Raw genomic sequence first — 20779 nt, 5'->3', positions numbered from 1 at the left:
AATGGAAACTTCAGTGCTACTCTTTCCATGCACAAAAGAAAGAAAAGGGATCTTAAACACAGTAATAAAGCCTTTAAAGCTTAACTATTTTAAGCTGCTCCTCCAAGCATGTATTCCATGTGGTCTTTCAAAAAATGAACCCCACTTTACACAAAAGTTTTAAAAATTCAAAACTTAGAAAATCCTACATACAATCCATACCATCTCCACTTCTTTTTTCTCCTTCCTTTGACTATTACCTACCTTCTTTTTAGAGGAAGATGAACAGGATAGCAGAAAGCTGGAAGAAGTAGTGAAAGATAAAAGAACTGAGGTGCACAGAACTAGAGGAAAAATGAAGACGACAAAAGGAGTATCTGAGAAGCAGAAGATGGAAAAAAGGACTATTAGAATAAAACCTTCAGAAGAAGGCAAATAAAATACCTTTTGGAAACACTCAAAAATACTGGGCAAGTTGTGGAAAATTTATTCATTTCTGTATGCAGTGCTACTTGAAAATAAAAATTGTTACAGGACAAGCCATCTTCAAAGCACTGATAAAAAATTAATCCCTTATTCCAACACAATACTTTTCTAAAATGTGTAAAATCCCCACATTAAAATAAACATAAATATTTACAGTAAAAGTAATGCAGAAATATACGATCAGCAGAAAAAGCATCTTCAATTAATCTTGTGAAAGGCTGGCACATCAATGCTGAAGTGATTCTGCTAGTGCATGACCTGAGTCTCCACTTAGTGACTTCAAACTTGGTGACACCTCCTGCATGGAGTTTGGCTTTTTTCACTGCTCTGAGCCCTCTGCCCTACCCCTGAAGATTTACTTCCTTCTTCACCCTGATTAACCTAGTGGGAGGCTGAAGAGTAACTCACAAAGTTGCCTCCCTAATGTCAAAAGATTACAGAAGTGTACTATGCACAGTTCAGACTATTCTAAGCAGCTTGTGAAAATTCTCCAGGAAATCCTTATGTGGGTAAGCTGAGTAAGTTAAGAAGACTGGTAAGATATGAGAGTGTTTACAAAATAAAGACTTGTATTTTTTACATCCTTAATTCATACAGTTTTTACTTTTATGTCATGTACTTAATTATTAAATACCTCAGCAACAGACCCAACAGCTGATTACCAAGCACTATGATCCATACTGCAAACTACTTTTCTAATTGGATCCTCATTTTCAGCAAAGTATGAATTCTTAAATGCAAAACCAAACACAGTATGTATGCCACGGTATTTATGTGATTCACATGCTATTTGTGATAGCATGTCACCTCTTTCAGTTTGAAGTAGCCATTCCTTCCTCAGTTCAGTGCTTCCCCAGCCAACTCCACAGAATGCAAAGTACAGTACAGGACACAGAAGCTACTCACAGACTACAAAGAGCAGGACTCACACACCAAAGTGGCAAGAACAATGTTGTTTTTTTGTTTTTTTTTAAAGAGAAATAATGGCAGGGTGTGGGAAACTGCAGATTCCCTCCAAAAGTTGTATATGGAACCTTCAATCTTAGGCATAACTTCCTTGAATTTATTTCAACCAATGAGCCTCTTAAGAGTTTTTTAAGTATTATTTTCCATGAGCACTTGTAAGCCTGGATACATATGAAAAATCATTGTCATACAAAATTCTATCATAACTGAAGATTTATAACACCTCAGATACTTAATTTCTGTCCCTGACACACTATTTGTATGTACTACATCTAGTCCTCATTAAAAAAGTTTTTCCTTCTTCCCTAATCAGAAGACTGATACTTTCTACTATGATTTTTCTCTCTCTCCTTCTCTTTTAGTCTTGCACAGATAGCAAGAATTAAGGTTTTCTGTAAAATAACAGCAGGATCACTCCCAATTAAGAGTGAGATGCCCAGTTTTCAAAATTCCAGATAAAAACTGGAAAAGTAAATAAGATGACTATGACCATAAAGTCATTTTTTATTCTCTTACCTTTCCTCTCCAGTTCTCCTTCAACCCATACTGGCCAACCTCCTACAGCAATGCAGAAATCCAGAAAAAAAGAAGGAAACAGACCAGCATAATAGAGGAGAAGCTCACATAGCTAGAAGTATAGCATATTATAGCATGAAAGAAGACAGAACTACTTAAAATGAAAATGCCTTTTTAAGAGAACAAGCTATGGTAACTTCAACCCATGCTAACTTCCACAGTAAAGAGTCTAGGAAAATACTCTGTAGATTGTTTAGATAAAAGGACAAAAGGAAAAATAAATTTCAAAAAAGTAATTCAATACTTTCTGGAAAAAAAAAAAACAGGAAAACTGCTCCACTTCTGCCCAAATCAAAAGAATGGAAAATTGTCTGATATCCTAAACCATTGATTATGAGCAGAACTGATGCAGGACTACCTAACTTAGGGCTAAAGGACATTAGATGAAAGGGGGTGGGAGGAATCTGGCTTTTAATTGAGATGAACATCAAAAGAAAAGCAGTCCTTGCAGAATAGCATTTGCACACACTGTGTTAAAAGGAACATAGGTAAAGGCAGATTTCTGAAGATATCCTGATGATTAATTTTATGAGCAGAACAGTAAAAATAACTGCAATCACCAACAGTTTCACTGATGTTAAAAAAATTATACACTTGAAATTATTTATATTCAGATGGGATACTTAAGGCTGTTTTTTTCCTGAGTTTATTTCATTACGTCACTTTTAAGCTGACTCTCACTGTCCAAGCTGAAAGGTTTCTGATAGATTGAATGATCACAACAAATGCTGACTTTGATCAAAACTCCTATGAAATAAACTTTTTGGGAATCCAATTTGACAGTTGCAACTTTTTCACTTAAAATAATGTATATGCAAGTCTAAAAAATCCAAAACTTTTGTACAGAATGTGATTATACTTTTATAAAAACTGTAGACAGATAATTTAATTCATATGAAAATAAGCACATTCAGAAACACAGCTCTAAAAAGACTGAACCTTCCCTCTTCTAGAGGATATTTTTACAGGACTTATAAAATGATTGATACAGAGGTTGATTTTTTCAGATATATTCAGACACATAAAAACATACCTCGTATTCCTTCCTGCAGACCTTTAAAACATCATTTTTTGCAGAAGCCTGAAAGACAGATAAATTTCTCCATTTGTAATAGAAAATTATAAAATCAAGTTGCAAAATAAAGACCGTTCTACTTTTAAATTAACTGCAATAACGGATTAATGATCTATTAAAATGTTCCTTTAAGAACCTAAAGAATCCATGTAAATCTTTAAGAAAAAAAAGCAGACACCATGGCTTGTTAATATGACATTTAATGAAAACCCAAACCCTTATATTTCTGCACCAATTTAGTTGACAGCAGAAGTACAAAAAGCAACTTAGGTTTTGTGAAAGGTTTGCCACATTGCAGAACGCAGGAAGCATTTAAGAAATGGAAGAGCTTGAGCATAAAGATCTCCTCATTTTCCCTACTGATTTATCACTTATGTGTCACTTTCCACTCCCCTCCCTCTTGTACGTTCATTTCTATGGTTCCTATTGTCAAATTGAGTTGCAGAAATTCTCCCCGCAAACTGCAGATCCCTTTGTTCTGTACATAATCTTGGCCTCCTTTTTCATATGACAGATATTCAAAACTACAATAACTACTAACATGTTACTTTCCCCTCCAATAATTTAAAACACTTGGGTAAAGTCAGTCCTTGGACCTATTATATCACCGCCTTCAAAATGACTCAAAATGACTCAATATGACTGCCTTCAAAATGACTCCCCTCAAATTTCAAGGATCAAAATTAAAATCCAAATATTTCCCATTATCCATAATATTTGGCAAGTAGTTAGATTGTAGTATAAATGAAAAAAAAATGGAAGTGTTTTAACCAGTGTCTGCTAAAATACAAAATATTCTGAAACAACAGTCTGCAATCAAACAATACAACATCTGATTTAGAGAATAATGAGAAATGATGTAACAATCATAAGATTAAATTAATAGAATTTAATAAGACTGCAGTAAACGGAAATGTTTTTATCAGGTCTGGAGACACTTAAGCACTAGGACATATTTGAAAACATGGCTTAAAAATGCATTTGAGAATAAACACACATCTTCTTTTCTGAAGATCAAAAGTATCCAGTTTGTTTACTCACTCCTCATCCCTCTCCCACGCTACTCTGTACTCACTGCTCATCTCTTGCCACATAGTTTAAACCCTGTGCTTTTGGGTGAAAGTAGAATTTTTTTTTATTATGACGACAGTTTGCAGTAGGCTGCTTGGTCAAGATTAGGACTACACAGGCAACATTCACAAATATGATTATTAAGTACATCTGTGCTCCACAAATGAATTAAAAGGATGATGATAGACACAAACATGCTCCTAGATTTTGAAGATGCTTTTAAAGCTACAAACACATATTTAGGGGAAAAAATCACTAAATGCTTCACAGATTTTTAATAAAAAGGTCATTGCTAAATTTACAAATTATGCTTAAAACTGTTACTTGACAAAAGCACTGGCTCTATTAACACCAAAAAACCCCCTTTTCTTCCATCTGAACAAAAACCTCTTTGAAGAGGCACAAAAATCTGTTTGGGGCTGTAACCACAATGTTCTATCACTAAACATGACACTACAAAAAAAAGAGCTTAGCATCAGCCACATGTTGCCTTTCACTCAACAATATTTTAAAGTAACAACTTGTCGAGACTGTGACAAGAAGTCAGAATTAAGCTTAGCATAACCAAAGAGAGCTGCAGAATCAGCCTGGATTCAGTCAGTAGGATGGAAGTCTTACCTGCTTACACGCTTGCCGACACTCCACAGCAATAGCCAGCTCACAGCAGCCTAAGCCAACCCACCCATCAGACTTCTTCAAAACTCCTTGGGAAATAAGATTACAGACTTATTAGAGCAGAAAGAGAAACTATGCCATCATTTTCCCTGCCCTCTGCTTTTTAGATTTGATAATCCTGCTCTCATTCAAGAAGCCTATGTGCAGATTACGTTTCATTGGGATTACAAACCAACTTCAAGCAAAAACCACAAGTCTGTGTTTTCACAAATGCTGAAACTAGCAATTAATGAAGTACCTTCCACACATCGAGGATAAAGATGCTTTATGTAAACTGCTTTATATAGTCAATAGAAATAGATTACCAAAATCTAATATCTGAAATATAAGACAACAAAAAACATCAGGAAGAAAATCTCATTGCAGCATCATCTCTTACAGATAGACCCTGTTGTTTGTTTCAATAGCACATGTCTCTACCAACTTTGCCAATGCAGAAAACATTCTGTGTTCTTTCTCCAAACTTCCTGTGGTGTTTTTGGTCTGGATGAAGTTAAATTTCTTCAGCTGAGCTGGCATGGGGCTATGTTTTGGACTTCTGACTAAAACAGTGTCAATAACATAGGGATGTTTTAGTCACTGCAAATACAGGCAGCATCCAGGCCTTTTCTGTTTTTTATAGGGACTCAAAAATAGGCTGACAGTGCACAAGAGGTCGGGAGGGGACACTGCCAGGACAGCTGACCCCAGCTAACATTCCATACCACATGGCACCATGCTCAGCCATAAAAGCTGGGGGTTGAGGATGGCAAGGGCTGCCCCTGCTTGGGGACTGGCTGGGTATCGGTTGGTGGTAAGCAATTATTTTCTTTTTGCTTCACTTGTTTTTCTTGGGTTTGGGTTTTTTCCTCCTTTCTTTCTTGCTTTTCCTTGCATTTTTAAATTAGAAATTGCCTTTATCCCAACCCATGGGTTTTCTCACTGCTGCCCGCTGATTCTCCCCTCTCTCCCTAACACACACACGAGCAGCCTGCTGGGGTTAATCCGCAACACTTCCTCTGTCATTTCTCTCCCCAGCAAAGATGGTTCCATAGCCAGAACTATTGCAATAGAAGTTTCCCATCTCCCTGTCTCTCTTAATCCATTAATTTCACTCTTTGTATAATCATCATTTCCTACCGCAAGGTTACATAGAAATACAGTAAGAAGCAAATTGCTGCTGTAAGTTGTTTCATCCTCTTAATTTAATAATAAATACAGATTTTCTAATGTTTTTCAAACACCAGAAATAAAATAAAAGAACGCCTTCCTTTATCTATTTCTTATGTAACCTTAAAAAGACAGAAGTAAAGAGAAGGTTTGATCCATGCAGCTGCCCAGCAGCTGTGACTAACTTGTTACATTCTTTTTCTTGGGACAGGAGGTAGAATTATTTAACTCAAATGAACCACTCATTTTTGTTATGAATATTTAGAAAATAAAGCAGTACTTTATTATATATATAAATTATATTCTTTATGTAGAAATAAAAAAGCAGAAAGCAGAAGTATCAACAACTTAATTTTAAAAAATGCTCTTAAGCCCAGTGGAAATGCCTATTTAGAAGAGCCACATGGGATGTCCAGCTTTAAAAAAGGAAATTGAAAGTTCTAGGTGTAAGATCTAAAATTTAAATGCTACAAAAACACTTGGAAAAAAGTGTTGGAAAAAGTAATAAAAAATAATTGCAATCAGTGGAAAACAATGGCCAGCTGGTATTTATAATGAAGAAAATTGCCTTTTAAACACACTTGATCAGCTTTACATACACAGGTGGCATAGAAAGTCTTGCCAGCATATGTCCTTCATGACATTCCAAAGGGTAAATTAAGAAAATGTGTTAATGGCAAATTTATAAAGGAGGAGCAAAATCTGCACAAAGCAAAATTAACACATTCCCTGTGGAAATTAAAATACACATAACAGTTACTAAAATACAAATTAAAAGCTTAATGCCTGACACGAGTAAGGTAGCAGCATTGCTCAGCAGGTGGAGAGAGTAGAGGGGCAAAGGTGCACTACAGCTTCTGGTTGTAGCCTGTATTCTGTCAGTTTGACCATCTGAATGGTTCAGACCTTCTGCAGGCCAATGATCCATAGGTCTTTCCAAAGTCTCTCAAAATCCTCTTGACATCTATTCAGAGCACTGCCTCAGCTTTCCAATTCACACCAGTTCAAAGCAGCTGTGAAGGTCACTAACAACTGCAAGCACAGCTCACCTTTCAGTGCCACCATTGGGGTGCAGAATTCAGTTTTCCAAGGTTAAGCATCTTTCTGACAGTATCAAAGAGATCGCTGTACTGCACACATCAGTAGCTTGCAATCAGTGTTCAAGAGTCTGGAATTTAGATTTCACTACATATGTACAGTTAATGGCCAAAACAACCACTCACTGTGCTCTGTTTTAGGCAAAAAATAACACATCAGTCATTTCTGCATAAATTCCTGTGTGGGGATTCCTTTCAGTCAGAACAGTAATGGTTGGAAGAACATTTAATAGTAGGATTGATAATGTAAGGCATAAGCAATCTAAAAAAACATCAAAGAAACATCATGCGCAATATGAAAAAAGATTTCCAGAAATCTCTGCTGCAATAACTAGCTGTATCCAGGAGAAACACATGGTAAATACAGCTGGACAGCTTCAGGAGCAGTGTCACCAATGAGCAGTTACCACTGAGTAATCAGGCATCCATATTTTGTGCAATACAGGGCCTGTGGTTTCAGACATACTGGAACTAAACGGTGATGAAAGAATGAAACAAGCTACAAATACACACCAAATTAAGAAAGCTGATAATTTTCAGCTCTTGTTAATGTTTTCTTGGCAAATGGCCCTCTCTCCAGGTTATATCCAACCAGCAGACAAGCTTGTGAATAAACTGACGCCACACTCTCAAGAAATACTGAACTTCAATCTTTATACAGTAACTTGTAAATTAATTTTGTCGTCAAGCTAGTTATGTGCATTTCTAGATGAAAATACGCCTTCAGTGCAATTGACAATTAATTGACTGGAGCTCACAGTTATGATAATTCATCACATTCATCTGTACCATACAGATTCCTGAGCTGTAAATCATCTATTTGCCTAACACAAACTCCCAGCCTGCCCTCATATATGTTCCAGCTCCTTAATCACTTTACAGTGGCCCTTTGCTGAACTTGCTCCAGAGTGTTCATAGTTTTCTTGCCCAAAATGCTCAGAACTGGACACAGTATTTCTGATGTGGTCACACCAATGCTGAGTAGAGGGAAAGGATCAGCTCCTTTGATCTGCTGGCAACATTTTCACTGATGCAGTCTGGATGCCATTGGTCTTTTTTGTTACAAGGGCACATTGCTGGATCATGTTCCAGGATTCCCAGGTACCTTTCTACCAAGCTGCTTTCCAGCTGGCCAAGCCTCCTGCATGCTGTGGAGCATGGGGCCTTGGCCAGGTGCAGGACTTTGCATTTCCTTTTCTTTACTTTCATGAGGTTCCTGTCTGCCTATTCTTTTGGTTAATCAACACCCCTGTGAATGGCAGCACAACCATCTAGTCTAGCAACCTCTCCTTTTACTTTTGCATCACTGGTGAACACCCAGCAACAATGTTCAGGATACTGGCCTACAGCTGCTACTCTGTGATGCTTCAAACCTTCTGGCATAGCAATTTGGCAAATTTTCCCTCCACCTCCACTGCTCACTTATCCAGCTCCCACTTCATCAGTTTGTCTATAAGCAAGTCATAAAAAATAGTGACAAAATCCTTATTGAAGATGAGATAGATAACATGCACTGCTTTCCCCTCATCTAAAAAGACAGTCTTCTCATCACAGAGGGTCATCAGGTTGGTTAAGCGCTGTTTCCCCTTCATATATCCATGCTGACTATAGAGTATCACGTTCTTGTTCTCGATGTGTCTGGAAATTGTTTGCAGGAAGATCTGCTCCGTTACCTTCCAAGGGTTTGAGGTAAAACTGTCCAAGCCTAGAGTTTCTCAGGTCCTCCCTGCCCTTTCTAGAGGCAGGAATGAACTTGCCTTCTTCCCTTCTTCTTCAAAGTCCTCATTATCCCCTCTCAATACCTAACCCTATCCTCCTCCATCAAACACAAGTCTTCCTTGCTCTGGACTCTACAGCTGATCTCAGGGACCTGGCACTCCTGCAGGTTCATCTTACCAGTAAAGACTGAGGCAAAGAAGACCACAGGCTATTTAGTCATTTGTCACCAGGTTTCCTGCCTCATTCAGCAGCATGCTCTCATTTTGCCCAGTGTTCCTTTTCTGCTGATATAGCTCAAGAAGCTTTCTGGCTGCCAATCACATTATTCACCAGGATCAAGTCCTGATAGATTCTGTCTTTTCTAATCCCACCATGTATTAAGTGGAGCTTGGATAAGGAGATCCTTGAAAGTCAAGCAGCTCTCTTGGACCCTCCTTTTCTCCAGTTCCACGGCCCATGGGATTCTTCCAAGTAGACTGCCTGTGCCCTCATGTGTTTTCTCTTCAAAAGGTATCAGGGTGATTAAAGCTGCCCATAAACACCAGGCTTGTGAACACAAGACTTCTTCCAGCTGTACAAAGAAGGCCTCATTTAATATTTCAGCCTGATGAGGCAGTGTGCAGCACAGACCCACATCATCACCCACATCAGGCTCTCTGTACAACGCACTCCAGTGCCCACAGGCTACTCTCAGCTGGCTCATCAGCCATTCCAGGCAGAGCTCCATGCAATCCAGTTAACACTCTCACATAAAGGGCAACTCCTGCTTCTCATCTTCCTGTACCTGTCCCTCACAGCCCACCTGCTGTGTGAGCTTTCCTGCTGCCTGCTGTGTCTCTGTGACTCCAACAGGATGGAAGCCCGGTAACTGCAAACAGGTTTCTAACCAATAAGACAAAGTCTGTTTACAAGCACTGGAATCAACACTTTGCCTCTGAGGCCTGGTGGGGGAACAGGAAGGAGGGGGGGGAGTCTGAGCAGAGGCCGTAAAACTGTTACAGCCTCCTCTTCCCACACTCCCACTTTTCCAAATAGGGCATTTTAATTTCAAAGCATTTTAATTTTGTAGTTTTAAAGTCTGTTAGAAATTACACGATACAATGGACTAGTTAAGCCTGACTTCATCTATTTTTGATCTCTCCTTTTAACATTACAGCCCTATGTTGTGATTTATGCTTTAATTTTCTATGCTGGATATGCATTAATTGACTTTTGGTGAGGAGGGAGAGTCAGCCACAGAAGCGATTCTCTGTGAGGAGCAGCTAGCAGCTTCCTCCATGCCTGGCACAGCCAATGGCTGGCTGGCTCTGAGAACTGGCCCACTGCTAAGCCAATTAGAGAAGCTAGTAATATCTCTATGACAACATATTTAAGAAAGAAGAAACCGTGGGAAGCTCTCTTTCTGCCCTTGGAAGGATGGCCAGTGCTGCGGCAGAGCCCGTTCCTAGCAGGGCCAGGCCGGGCCCTGTCCTGGCTGCTGGGATCTGCTGCCGGGGGGGCATCCCGGTGACACAAGCACCTGTGGGACCTGGATACGTGACCAACAGCGAGAGGCACAGCGAGCGATTCCCCAAGGCAAAGCCTGGACAAAATCAACTTCTCAGCGCTGCGGAACTCTGTAAAATCTTTTCAATTGATAGAAGTTGAGAACAAATGAACCTATGAACACCAATTCTCTCCCGAGTCAGGAAAAAAGAAAAGAAGACAGGTGAGGAGAACAACATGGTGGCACTAAGGTTCCTGCAAAGGAAGGAGGGGGAGAAGGAAGTGCTCTGAGTGTCAGAGCTGAGATTATCCTGCAAGCCGTGGTGAGGACTATAATACAACAGTTTCCCTGTTATTCATGAAGTGCATGGGGGGATGCAGCATTCACCCTCAGTCCATGAGGAAAAGGCACTCATGCTGGAGTGTGTGGATGCTGAGAATCTGAGATTCGGTGAGAGGCTTGAACAAAGAGAAAGAGAGAGAGAGCGCCCTTGCTTTCAGAGATAGAGGAAGAGGACCTTGTTTTTATATTCTAGAACAGCTCATCCTTTAAAACTGCACTCCATAAACTAAATGGCCCACAAAGAGCAGTTGCGGGAAGACTGCAAGCCATGAGAGGGACTTCACATTGCAAGCAGGTTCCGGGTGGACTATTAGCCGTGAAAATTAAAACCACATCGGAAAAGTTCACAGAGAACTGTTTCCCAAAGGAAAGACCCCATGGCATAGCAAAAGAGACTCCTCTCCCTAAGTGAACTGAAGAAAGATCTTAAAAAATGGCAAACCGACTAAAAATCCCATTTTTTGCCTCCCTGCACTGTTGGTGGGAAGGAAAAAAGGCTGGGGGGAAAGGTGTCTTAAAGGTTTATTTTAGTTCTCATTATCCTCTTTTAACTCTGTTAATAATTTTTTTCTTCATACCTTTTAAAGTTTTGTGCCTGCTTTGCCCCTATAGTGTTTTCTCCTAATCCTTATCTCACCCCATGAGTTTTCCTCCCCCTCTCCCTGCTTAACTACAGCAGGGAAAAATGAATAAATGGTTTCTCATAGGTGAACTGGCATTTGGCCAGCTTCAACCTGTCACACTTTCAAAATCCACCCATACCAAGCAGTTTGATTTATAATCTGAGCCCCTGCACTCAAATTGCTTGCCTAATTCTTACTATCTCCCTGTGTTAATCACTTTTTTTGTTCAAATTATGCTGCATCTAGAATAAATTCATAATTTTCAACCATTTTGTAGATCAGGTTAAGGTGTAACAAAATAAAAAAACCCAAAAAATCTTGAAAAGAAAGAATTGCTGATTTTTCCCTGATTTGTCACAGAAGAACATGTTTAATTATAAAAAAATATAAAATATAACTAGGAAAAGAAAACTATTCATAAAATGCACAGGTGAGTCATTACATACTAGAGGAAATTTAACAACACACAATTTAAATTAGATACATAATGGGAGTTAAATTATCATGAAATCAATAGGTGCAGGTGGCAGACACAGTATCAAAACGCACAGAGGGTGAAAAAGCAACATGATTCGGTAGTCAACTGGTATTTCTTACCTGGCAAAGAAGAATTTATACAACCCCACACTTCTCTCTGAAAAGTAAAAATGCAATTAAGCAAAAGCAAGTCTACAGAATAAGAGAGTTTACAGCAGACTCAAACCAGCAATTTCAGCACTTTTTCACTGGGTTTTAAATATCTGATTGGAAGAATTCTTGTATTTAAACATATTTTAAAGAAGTGCTATGATAGAAGCTGAGCACCACTTCCTTCCATGAGAGGGCTGCTATGCACAGACTATGGAATCAAAAGCAGCACTTTTGCAGGTGCAGAACATAATGTAGTTATCTGGAATACACAAGCTAGTCAACTCTCTCCATCAGTGTTCACAGAACTAAACTGCAACTTAAACAAGATTTGTCTAGGACTAAGACCTGTGGAGAAGCTTACTGCCCCAGCATTCTTCCTACCAGCTTAAAAATACCCTAAACACACATAACTACACAGAAAACAAGTTTTAAAAAGTGTTTCAATCACACTGACACAGTAAACTGTATTGTCACACAGTGACACGTCCATCTGTTCATCCATCCATCTCTCATCACAGGAATTGATGACTTTCCAAAGTTGCAATGGATCTGTATTTAATGATCTAACATTGTCCTCCTTTGTATCTGTGGAGGTTTTCTACCTAGATAAGAGCCAAAGCAAGATCAAACGAAGATGGTAAAGAGCTGCTACTTCTGCAAGTTCCATCGCTTTGGTTCAGTTGACTTCCTTTATTTCATGAGGAGGTTAGTGGTTGGACTCAATGATCTTTAAGGTCTTTTCCAACCTAAATGCATCTATGATTCAAAGAAAAAAATCACACCTTGTGTTGACAGTTACTTTTTAAATTAATACCAGGCAATACCCCTTCTATCATACTCCTTGAAGGAATACACACAACACAATGTCTGTAACCAGTGCTCAAGAATATTGACCATCTGATTAAATCTAAACCCATCTGCTCATCAGTGAAATGGCCCCAGAACACCTGTCCAACAAGACAAGAGATATCTGAGAACAGCAAATAAGGTATTGAGTTGAACAGCTGTTCCATGTATCTAGATCTTACCAGTTCAGTGATATTAATTTAAGATCCACACTGGACAGCTGACTTGTCACTTATAAAGATAATAATTGGGAGTTATAAAAATCGTCATTTTTTTCCTCTTTCAGATAATCTCCAATCTTGTCTAATCAGAAGCACTTCTCTACTATGCAGATAAGATTCTACTTGTCTTATCAGGGAATGAAAGATAAAGAAAACCAGTACCAAACCAAATGCTATTCATCACTTCAACAGGTTTTCATGACAGGTTTTACTCATACCAGGAGCTGTCTATAACATTCTGAGACCTTAGAGCTATTGACCCACAGAAACAAAAAACTGAAGGAACTTTGACACACAGAAGGAAATGATCTATAAGCAAACACAATTTTGTGAAGTTTCTAATTAAATTTACTTAGAAATTAAATTTTTAAAATTTAAATTTTTAAAATGCCCAGATTTACTACTCTTACTCATTGCTCACTTGAGCTGAGAATATGCTTTAGGCTTGCTGCAAACAGACTGATACTGTTCAGAAGTAACAGAAATTTCCAGAAGAAAGCAGGCTTTTCTGACTGCAAAAGGGTGCCAAGAGGTAAGACTCTAAAATTCACAATCTGAATGACCATACTTATCTATTCCCTGATTAGATCATCCTTAGAAGAGGGAGTGGATTACACTCTTTTTTTAGTTAAACTAGAGAACTTTAGTGACGCTACAGAACTCACAGGAAACCATAATCTTACTTATCCAATAAAAGCATTACTTTAGTTTCTCAGATAAGGCCATCAACAATTTGGTGCAGCTATCAGGGCCTTCTTGCCTTAGCCCAAGTCCTCCTGGCTTTGTGCCATACACATGTTGGAACGTATGATCTAATTTAAGTCACCACCATTAACATCCAAGTGACAATCACCCAGCACAAATCTTTACAACATAGATAAGATTTTCATTGCATTTTATAGCTTATACGTGCTACCTTACTGCAAGTGAAGTAATTTATGATGGCTTTAGAAAAAAAAATCCTACTTTGAGATTCAAATTTCATTTGAAGAGCTTTTCTAGCAAGCCTTACCATTGATTCTGGACAATACTCAGGCGCTCTCTGCAGTAAGTGCTTCAAACGGGAGTCACTCTTAGAAGACAAAATCTGTGAGAAACAAAACACACCTTAAAACATCGAGAATGTTGTGCACATCAAATATATTTTTCAATTTATTTCACTGTTTTTAGTTTCTCTAATATCTACTCTTTGACAACTTTGCCTAACAGTTAGTATCAACAGAATTCAAATTTAAGATGATTTCTTTTTATGTATTTGTAGTTTTTCAAATATGTTTCACTTTTTATAGAGATGCAATTTTTTTCTATTTAGAAGAGAATGAGAATTTTCTCCTCAAACATTTCAATCAAAAAGTTTCTACTGAATGTGGAAGGACAATGTTAATGAGAGGATTTTTGCTGCATATATCAAAATACTATACAACTCTATTTTCTTAATTAACCTTCTGCTACATGTTACATGACCTTAAGCAATTAAACTTCAAAAAGCCCCTGAAACATATAATTTCTGTAGAAAAAGGTAGAACAAAACCAAGACTAATTAAAGAGACAATCAAAACTAATAGGGGAATGCACAGTACCCACAGGCAAACTGAAAACTCAGGAGCTCGCTAGACTGGATGGAATACAACTGAGGATGTTGTTCCTTTAGCAGTCTAATAAAGTTTTACTTATAAATTAAAACAGGAAACTGGTCAACAAGAGGAATGGAAACACACCTATTAACGTGTGATATGAAACTAGAAATTATATAACTGAAACAGATGAATTTCAGAAGTAAAAGTACATTACAGTTCTAGCCTAAATTTGTTCTACTCTAACACCATAAACTATCAGTTCTATTCTAACATGATAAACTTATTGAAAGAAAATCAAGAGAAAAATAGCATTTGTTTCAGAAATAAGAGCAAAAAAAGAACTGCATTAGTATTTTGACTGTCCTGAGGTCATAGAATAATAAAATAATTCAGGCTGGAAGGGATCTCAGATGATCATTTATTTCAACCTCATGCTCAAAGAAGGGTAAGCTATGAGACCAGACCATGGTGTCCATCTGCTTATTCCTTCCATCTGTCCCGGTCCCTCTGGATGACAGTCCTACCATTAAGATTATCAACACTTCCTTTCAGCTTCACATGGCCTGAAAACTCAATGAGAGTCGCCTCATCCAGGTTGTTAACAAAGATGTTAAAACAGGAGAGGTGCCAGGGCAGATCCCTTTGGTATTCCACTTCTTATTAGCCTACAGGCAAAGTAGGACCCACTAACCTCTATCTCTGAGCCTGATTTTACAACCTGTTTTTCACTCATCTAATTGTCCATTCCCCAAACCCAGATGATCCTCAAATGTACACAAAAACATTGAGGGAATTAATGTTTAAAAATTTGCTACAGACAACTCAAATGACATCCACGCCTTTCCCCTCATCCAGAAATCCAGCCTTATTATCAAACCAGCTTGGCCAGGAATGATTTACTGACACTAAACCACACGCTGCCTTCAGCAACAGCTTCACATTTTTCCATCTTCAGCCTTTAACTACTGCCATAAAATGTCTTGTTGCCCTTGACTTCCTCTACGAGTCTCAATTCCAGCTGACCTTTGTCTTTCCCTATATAACCTCACTTGTCTGGGCAAAAGGTCTAAATTCTTCTCGTAAAACATTTCCCTGCTCCTACACTCTCTATACTATATCTTTTCTGCACCAAAGCTTGTTCATAACATCTCTGTTTATCTGAATCAGATTCTCAGAATATTAAGGTGTTTTCCTGGGAGCAGGGATGGACAGTCCTTATGCTTGGAGAAGGATATGGATAGAGTTCTCTGGAATGGTAGACAATGAATGTTGCCAGGAAACTTACCACAATGAAACTTCTCAGAAATAAGATTAGAGAAAAAAAGTCAATTGAAGAAAGAGAGGCCTGCTTATTCCTTGCTATGGTATCTGACATGCCTAATCAAATAATAATGAATAGGAGATGATACTAAAGCTAAGAGCGGAGTAATACTTATTAGTAATGCAAAATAATTAGGTGCTTGAACCATGTTAGTTGATAAACAACCTGAAATCCACATTCTCTTTTTCAAAAGTCTCACAGTAGTTGATTTACTGGTTAGTAGAATTTCTTACCCTTAATCAAGCCTTCTTCCTTAACTGGCAGGATCCAGGGCAACATCACTGGGTGTCCAGTGCCTTTCTCCCTAGTCCCTGGGCTCCCAGGCAAGGCCTCCCTCAATACTATCGCCAGTGTCCATACAGATGTGCAGACAATGGGTAACAGTCTGAGGGTCAAAAAAACCTCGTGATTCCTGCAACATCCTAGATCTGAGTCCCTGAAAACCAAATGACGTCAGCCAGAAAGCCTCCTCTGCAGGTGAGTGCCTCCATGCCATGCAGAAGGGAGTGTTTCTTCTGGTGGTATTGTTTACAATCTGCCAGTTAGGCCAAGAGGGCTCCTCAACAAATCATTCCTCCTCATCTGCTCTAAGGCCTCAAATCTAATCTGCAAGTGCATATCCAAAGACAGCCATGAAACTTCTTCCTCCTGTCAGCTGCACAAAATAGTTAAGTTACAGAAGATGAAAACCAGTAAAATAACAGCAGACAGCTCCTTCAGTCAGCCTGTTGCAGCGTATCAAAGGATCACACAGAAAATGAGGCAATTAGGCTGATGTGAGCTCCTTACAGCATACTTTGGGGGGCACCAGTCCCGCTTCAGACTTTTTCTAGACCTCTCACTACTGAGATTCTGGATATGCTGATTATCTGAGTGGAGAGAGATCATCGAGATGAGGCCAGACCAGGGTGTCTTACAAAACCCACAGAAAACTATGTAATAATTAGAACCAGTATAGCAGAATTTGGACGGAATTTGACAGTAAAAAGCTGGAGGCCTTTCATGAAGAGCCAACAGGAATTCACATGATAAGCTGGAAACTTCAAACCAATGAAATGCGAGAAAGAAATGGGCAGATGATTCCAAACGCCATATCAATACAACTACTAAATTCACCATTTTTTTTATATACAGGAATGGATATCTTTTATATCAAAGTTAGAACACAATTTTTAAGACTCAGTGCCACACTTTTTTTTTATAGTGCCACATATAGTTTTGCTTACCTGTATTAAAAGAGATAAATTTATGTTGGAAGGGCTGCAAGAATTATGATAGGAATAGAGATATTATTTTTTGTATTTTTTATATTATTTATTTTTTATTTAATTTATATAATTTATATATTTAATTGAAATCTTATGCAAAGAGACTGTGAGACTTTTCCTTGTTTAGCCTAACAATATGAAAGCTGGAAGAAGATTTGGTTGTATTCTCTAGATATATCAGGGAGAGAAAAGTGCAATTCAAAGTGAAAGTTTTGCTAGTACAATCAGAGATAAATATAAACTTAACCATAACCAGCTTATTGCTCGAACAGCCCCAAAATGAGCAATAAAACAAGAAAAGAGGACAGGTATGATCTAAGAACACAACTTCAACATAAAAATTGTGTCTACATCGATGTAAGTTTTACTGATGTAGAATTCTTATGTATATGAATAAATGTAACCACACACACACAAAGCTGTATTAATTACTACCCACAGCTACAAACTAAACAGAAGTTATGGAAAAATACTTTTCAAGCTTGAATTCAGAACAAACGTTACGAAACAAAGCTTTATGAATAAAGTAAGCGAGCAGACTTTTGCAGCATTCACAAAGCCATATATCATAACGAGATGCTTAGTGGACAAACAAGAACCTGAAGGAAGAAAGAATAATACCAGCAGCATCTTGTTCTTCAGTTTGAACTCCCCAGAACTTGGAAATACAAAAGATTAATAAATTCTGTAAAATATCTTCAGACCTCGCATTTCCCAATGTGCTTATCACTTCTTGACCAAATTGTGGCCTCAGGTTGGTATTTCTATTCCTCCTCAACTTCAGCAGAACCCATTTTTCACTACAAAAGGAAAGAGGACTATGGCTTTAAAATTTCCAAGTTCCATTTTGATACCATTACATGTCACAATTCACACATAGCCTCCAGACAGAGGATCATTACAAACTTACAAACTTAATGTTGCTACATCATTGTCTCAAGGCACAATTTCAACTCTGATGAAGTTAAATTTAAAACAACCTTACCTGTTCACAGACATCACGGCACATTAAATTGTCCTTCGCATGGTAACAACAAGACAAGCCTATGGGAAAGCAGGGAGAGGGAAAAATATATTTAAAGGCTTGAAACACTTAACCATCACTTCTGAACACAAGCACACACTTGATGTTCTAGCAGGACAATTTTCTGGCCCACAGTGACCATGGGAAGCATTCATTTCCAAAAGGCAAAAAATGAACAAGTTTTGTTCTGAAAATGATGAAGATCCTTACAAGAAGTTTCACAGTTACCCCTGAACACTCACTGTCATCAAAATGAGATCTCGCTCCCTTTCTGCCTCTAGTCTTATTTCTGCTACTTAACTTGCACTAGCTTGGCACATGGCAAATTCCTTCATGAGACAATCCAATTTATTAACTCAGGGGAAACTTAAAAAAGAATAAATATGAAAAAGTAAACAAAAACCCATCAAAAATCTCCGTAGAGAATATGTGCCTTTGTAAATTGAAGCATCTCACAGAATCTGAAAAGTGCAAGAATCAGTTAGGAACAGGTGGTGAAGGAAATCAGACCGGGGTCACTTTTCACAGAGCTATTCATTGAATACTGTTCTAAAAACCTTGGAACAAAACCATAAATTGTTTCCCTAGTGATAGATGATTAAGACTGGATGGAAGTCATAGAGCAAACACAGATATGAACACATCAAGAGTTAAAAAAAACCCAAATAAACAACTGAAGCACTGAGAAGTCACGAAAGACCGAAGCTTAAAGCAGCATTTTTAGCATTATACTCTGCTGTGCTTTGTACCCTCTACCATTCAAATATTTTGTTCATTCATAGTTAAGCTTTGCAAATATAAAATGAATTGAACAGCACCTTAATATCCATTTTCACCCTCACTTTCCTGTTTTTGGACCAGTGTTTTAGAGAACAGACAGAGGTGTCCTTCAAAACTTTTACTTCCACCCACATCTTTACACACAAGATCATTTAATGATTACAGATTTCTGCTGAGATGCATCTGAACTATGTATCACACTGGTACAACAACAACAAAAGAAGTCTTTTTCACAACACTTTAGCAAACAGATTTTGACTGAACCATCAAGAAGGAACTTGGGCATGAATTCCTTGCAATATTAGTAGGTTTATCAATGGAAAGCTGGGCCAGAGTACATTGTTTTTCATTCCACTAGCTTTTTGCTGTCTCCCTCCTAGAACTAAGCCTCACTAAAAACCAAAACTACAGAACAACAATGAAATGCCCATAAATGCCTTAGTGACTGCAGTCTTCTGCTTTAAAGTATTACATGTTTTGTAGTTTCAATTCCTATGACAACAACATCATCTATATATTAAAAGGCGTTTTCCAATATCTGTCTTAAGCTGCCTTCTTTTTCCACCCCTCTTTTTCGGTCCTGTCAGGAAGTTACAGACACACAGATTCCTAAAATGGTTTGGGTTGGAAGAGACTTTAAAGATCAGCTAGCTGCAAGCATCCATTCTCTGGGAAACATGGACATGACTGGAATTCTGGGCTGCAAGCACACATTGCCAAGATATCTGCAATGTGGGGAGCTATTCTACCGCTATCCTTCTCTTTATTAAACGCCTTGCACCCACTTTTTAAAATACTCGATACCTTGTTCGATATTACTCTTCTACTGAAAACAAGGAATAGGAGTCCTGGGACACACAGCCTGTTCTGACACTGCATATGGCAACCCAGGCGTCAGGTTTTATCCATCTGGACCATTTCAAGCCACAGTCCTGGGAATTCCTGCGCAGGCAGCGTGACAGCCGAAGGCACACATCCCGGTCCCGAGGCACGGAACCCGCCGGGATAGACGAGGAGGTCCATGCCCGTCACGCAGCCCGGCGGGATGCCGGAGATCAGGCCGCTGTGTAGGCTATGGAAGTGCCTCTCCCCGGCTCTGGTCCCGGCCGCAGGGATTCCGGCGGGCGCTCTCCCTCCCCGGGAGCCGGCGCAGGCACCAGCCCGGACCGGCACCGGGACGGCGCCGCTGCCGCTTCCCGGGCGCGGAGCAGGTGCGAGGCGGCGTCCCCCGTCTCCCGCATCCTGCCCCGACAGCGGCCGGACAGGAGAGTCCCGCGGCGCCGCATCCCCGCGGGCGACACCGCCCCTGCGCCATGTTGTAGAGAAGGACCCGCGGAGCCGCCTTCCCCCACTCCCTCCCCCGCGGTCGCTACTCACCGGCCGCCGCGGGGCACAACAGCGGGGCCGCCGCCAGGCACAGCAGGGCCCAGGGCCACCGAGCGGCCGCCGCCGCCATGGCCGGGTCTCGAACCCGCGCCGACCCCGCCCCGCGTCCCCCGGCCGCCGCACGGACGGACGGACGGACGGACAGACGGAGGGACGAGCGGGATCTGCCGCCGGCAGCGCCCCCTCCCGCCAGCCCCGTGCCTCAGCCCGCCGCGCTCATTGGCTGAGCCGCCCCGCCAGGCCCCGCCCCATTGGCTGCGGCGTCCAGCCAGGCCCCGCCCCCGCCAGGCCGCCGCGGACATTCCAGCGGGAGCCGAGCGTCGAGCGGGCTCTGGGTCCCCCTGCCCGTGCCCGTGCCCGTGCCCGTGCCCGTGCCCGTGCCCGTGCCCGTGCCCGTGCCCGTGCCTTTGCTCCTGCTCCTCGGCCCGTGGGCGCCCGTTCTTTGCTGCCAGGGCCGTAGGCATCCCGCAGCCTTCATGCCC

General features: G+C 40.0%; 1 protein-coding gene across 3 annotated transcripts in view; it reads right to left on the bottom strand.

The window, feature by feature from the left end:
• RECK (reversion inducing cysteine rich protein with kazal motifs) overlaps positions 1–20495 on the bottom strand; it is a 47108-nt gene extending 26613 nt beyond the window's left edge. The window contains exons 1-7 of one of the 3 annotated variants that reach the window (XM_038126778.1): positions 20289–20495; positions 18093–18151; positions 13954–14028; positions 11842–11878; positions 4772–4857; positions 3041–3088; positions 1948–1989 (exon numbers count right to left, since the gene is read on the bottom strand). In XM_038126778.1, the coding sequence (XP_037982706.1) occupies positions 1948–1989; positions 3041–3088; positions 4772–4857; positions 11842–11878; positions 13954–14028; positions 18093–18151; positions 20289–20367 (426 nt within the window). In that variant the 5' untranslated portion in view covers positions 20368–20495. Of the gene's footprint in view, positions 1–1947; positions 1990–3040; positions 3089–4771; positions 4858–11841; positions 11879–13953; positions 14029–16072; positions 18049–18092; positions 18152–20288 lie in introns of those variants that run through there. The other 2 variants (XM_038126776.1, XM_038126777.1) reach the window with 2 other exon arrangements.
• Positions 20496–20779: the final 284 nt, after the last annotated feature.

The sequence above is a fragment of the Motacilla alba genome, chromosome 2 (genome assembly GCF_015832195.1).
Source record: "Motacilla alba alba isolate MOTALB_02 chromosome 2, Motacilla_alba_V1.0_pri, whole genome shotgun sequence".
NCBI lineage: Eukaryota > Metazoa > Chordata > Aves > Passeriformes > Motacillidae > Motacilla > Motacilla alba.
The sequence above is the reverse complement of the archived record's forward strand: the minus strand, read 5'-3'. Positions and strand labels throughout refer to the sequence as shown.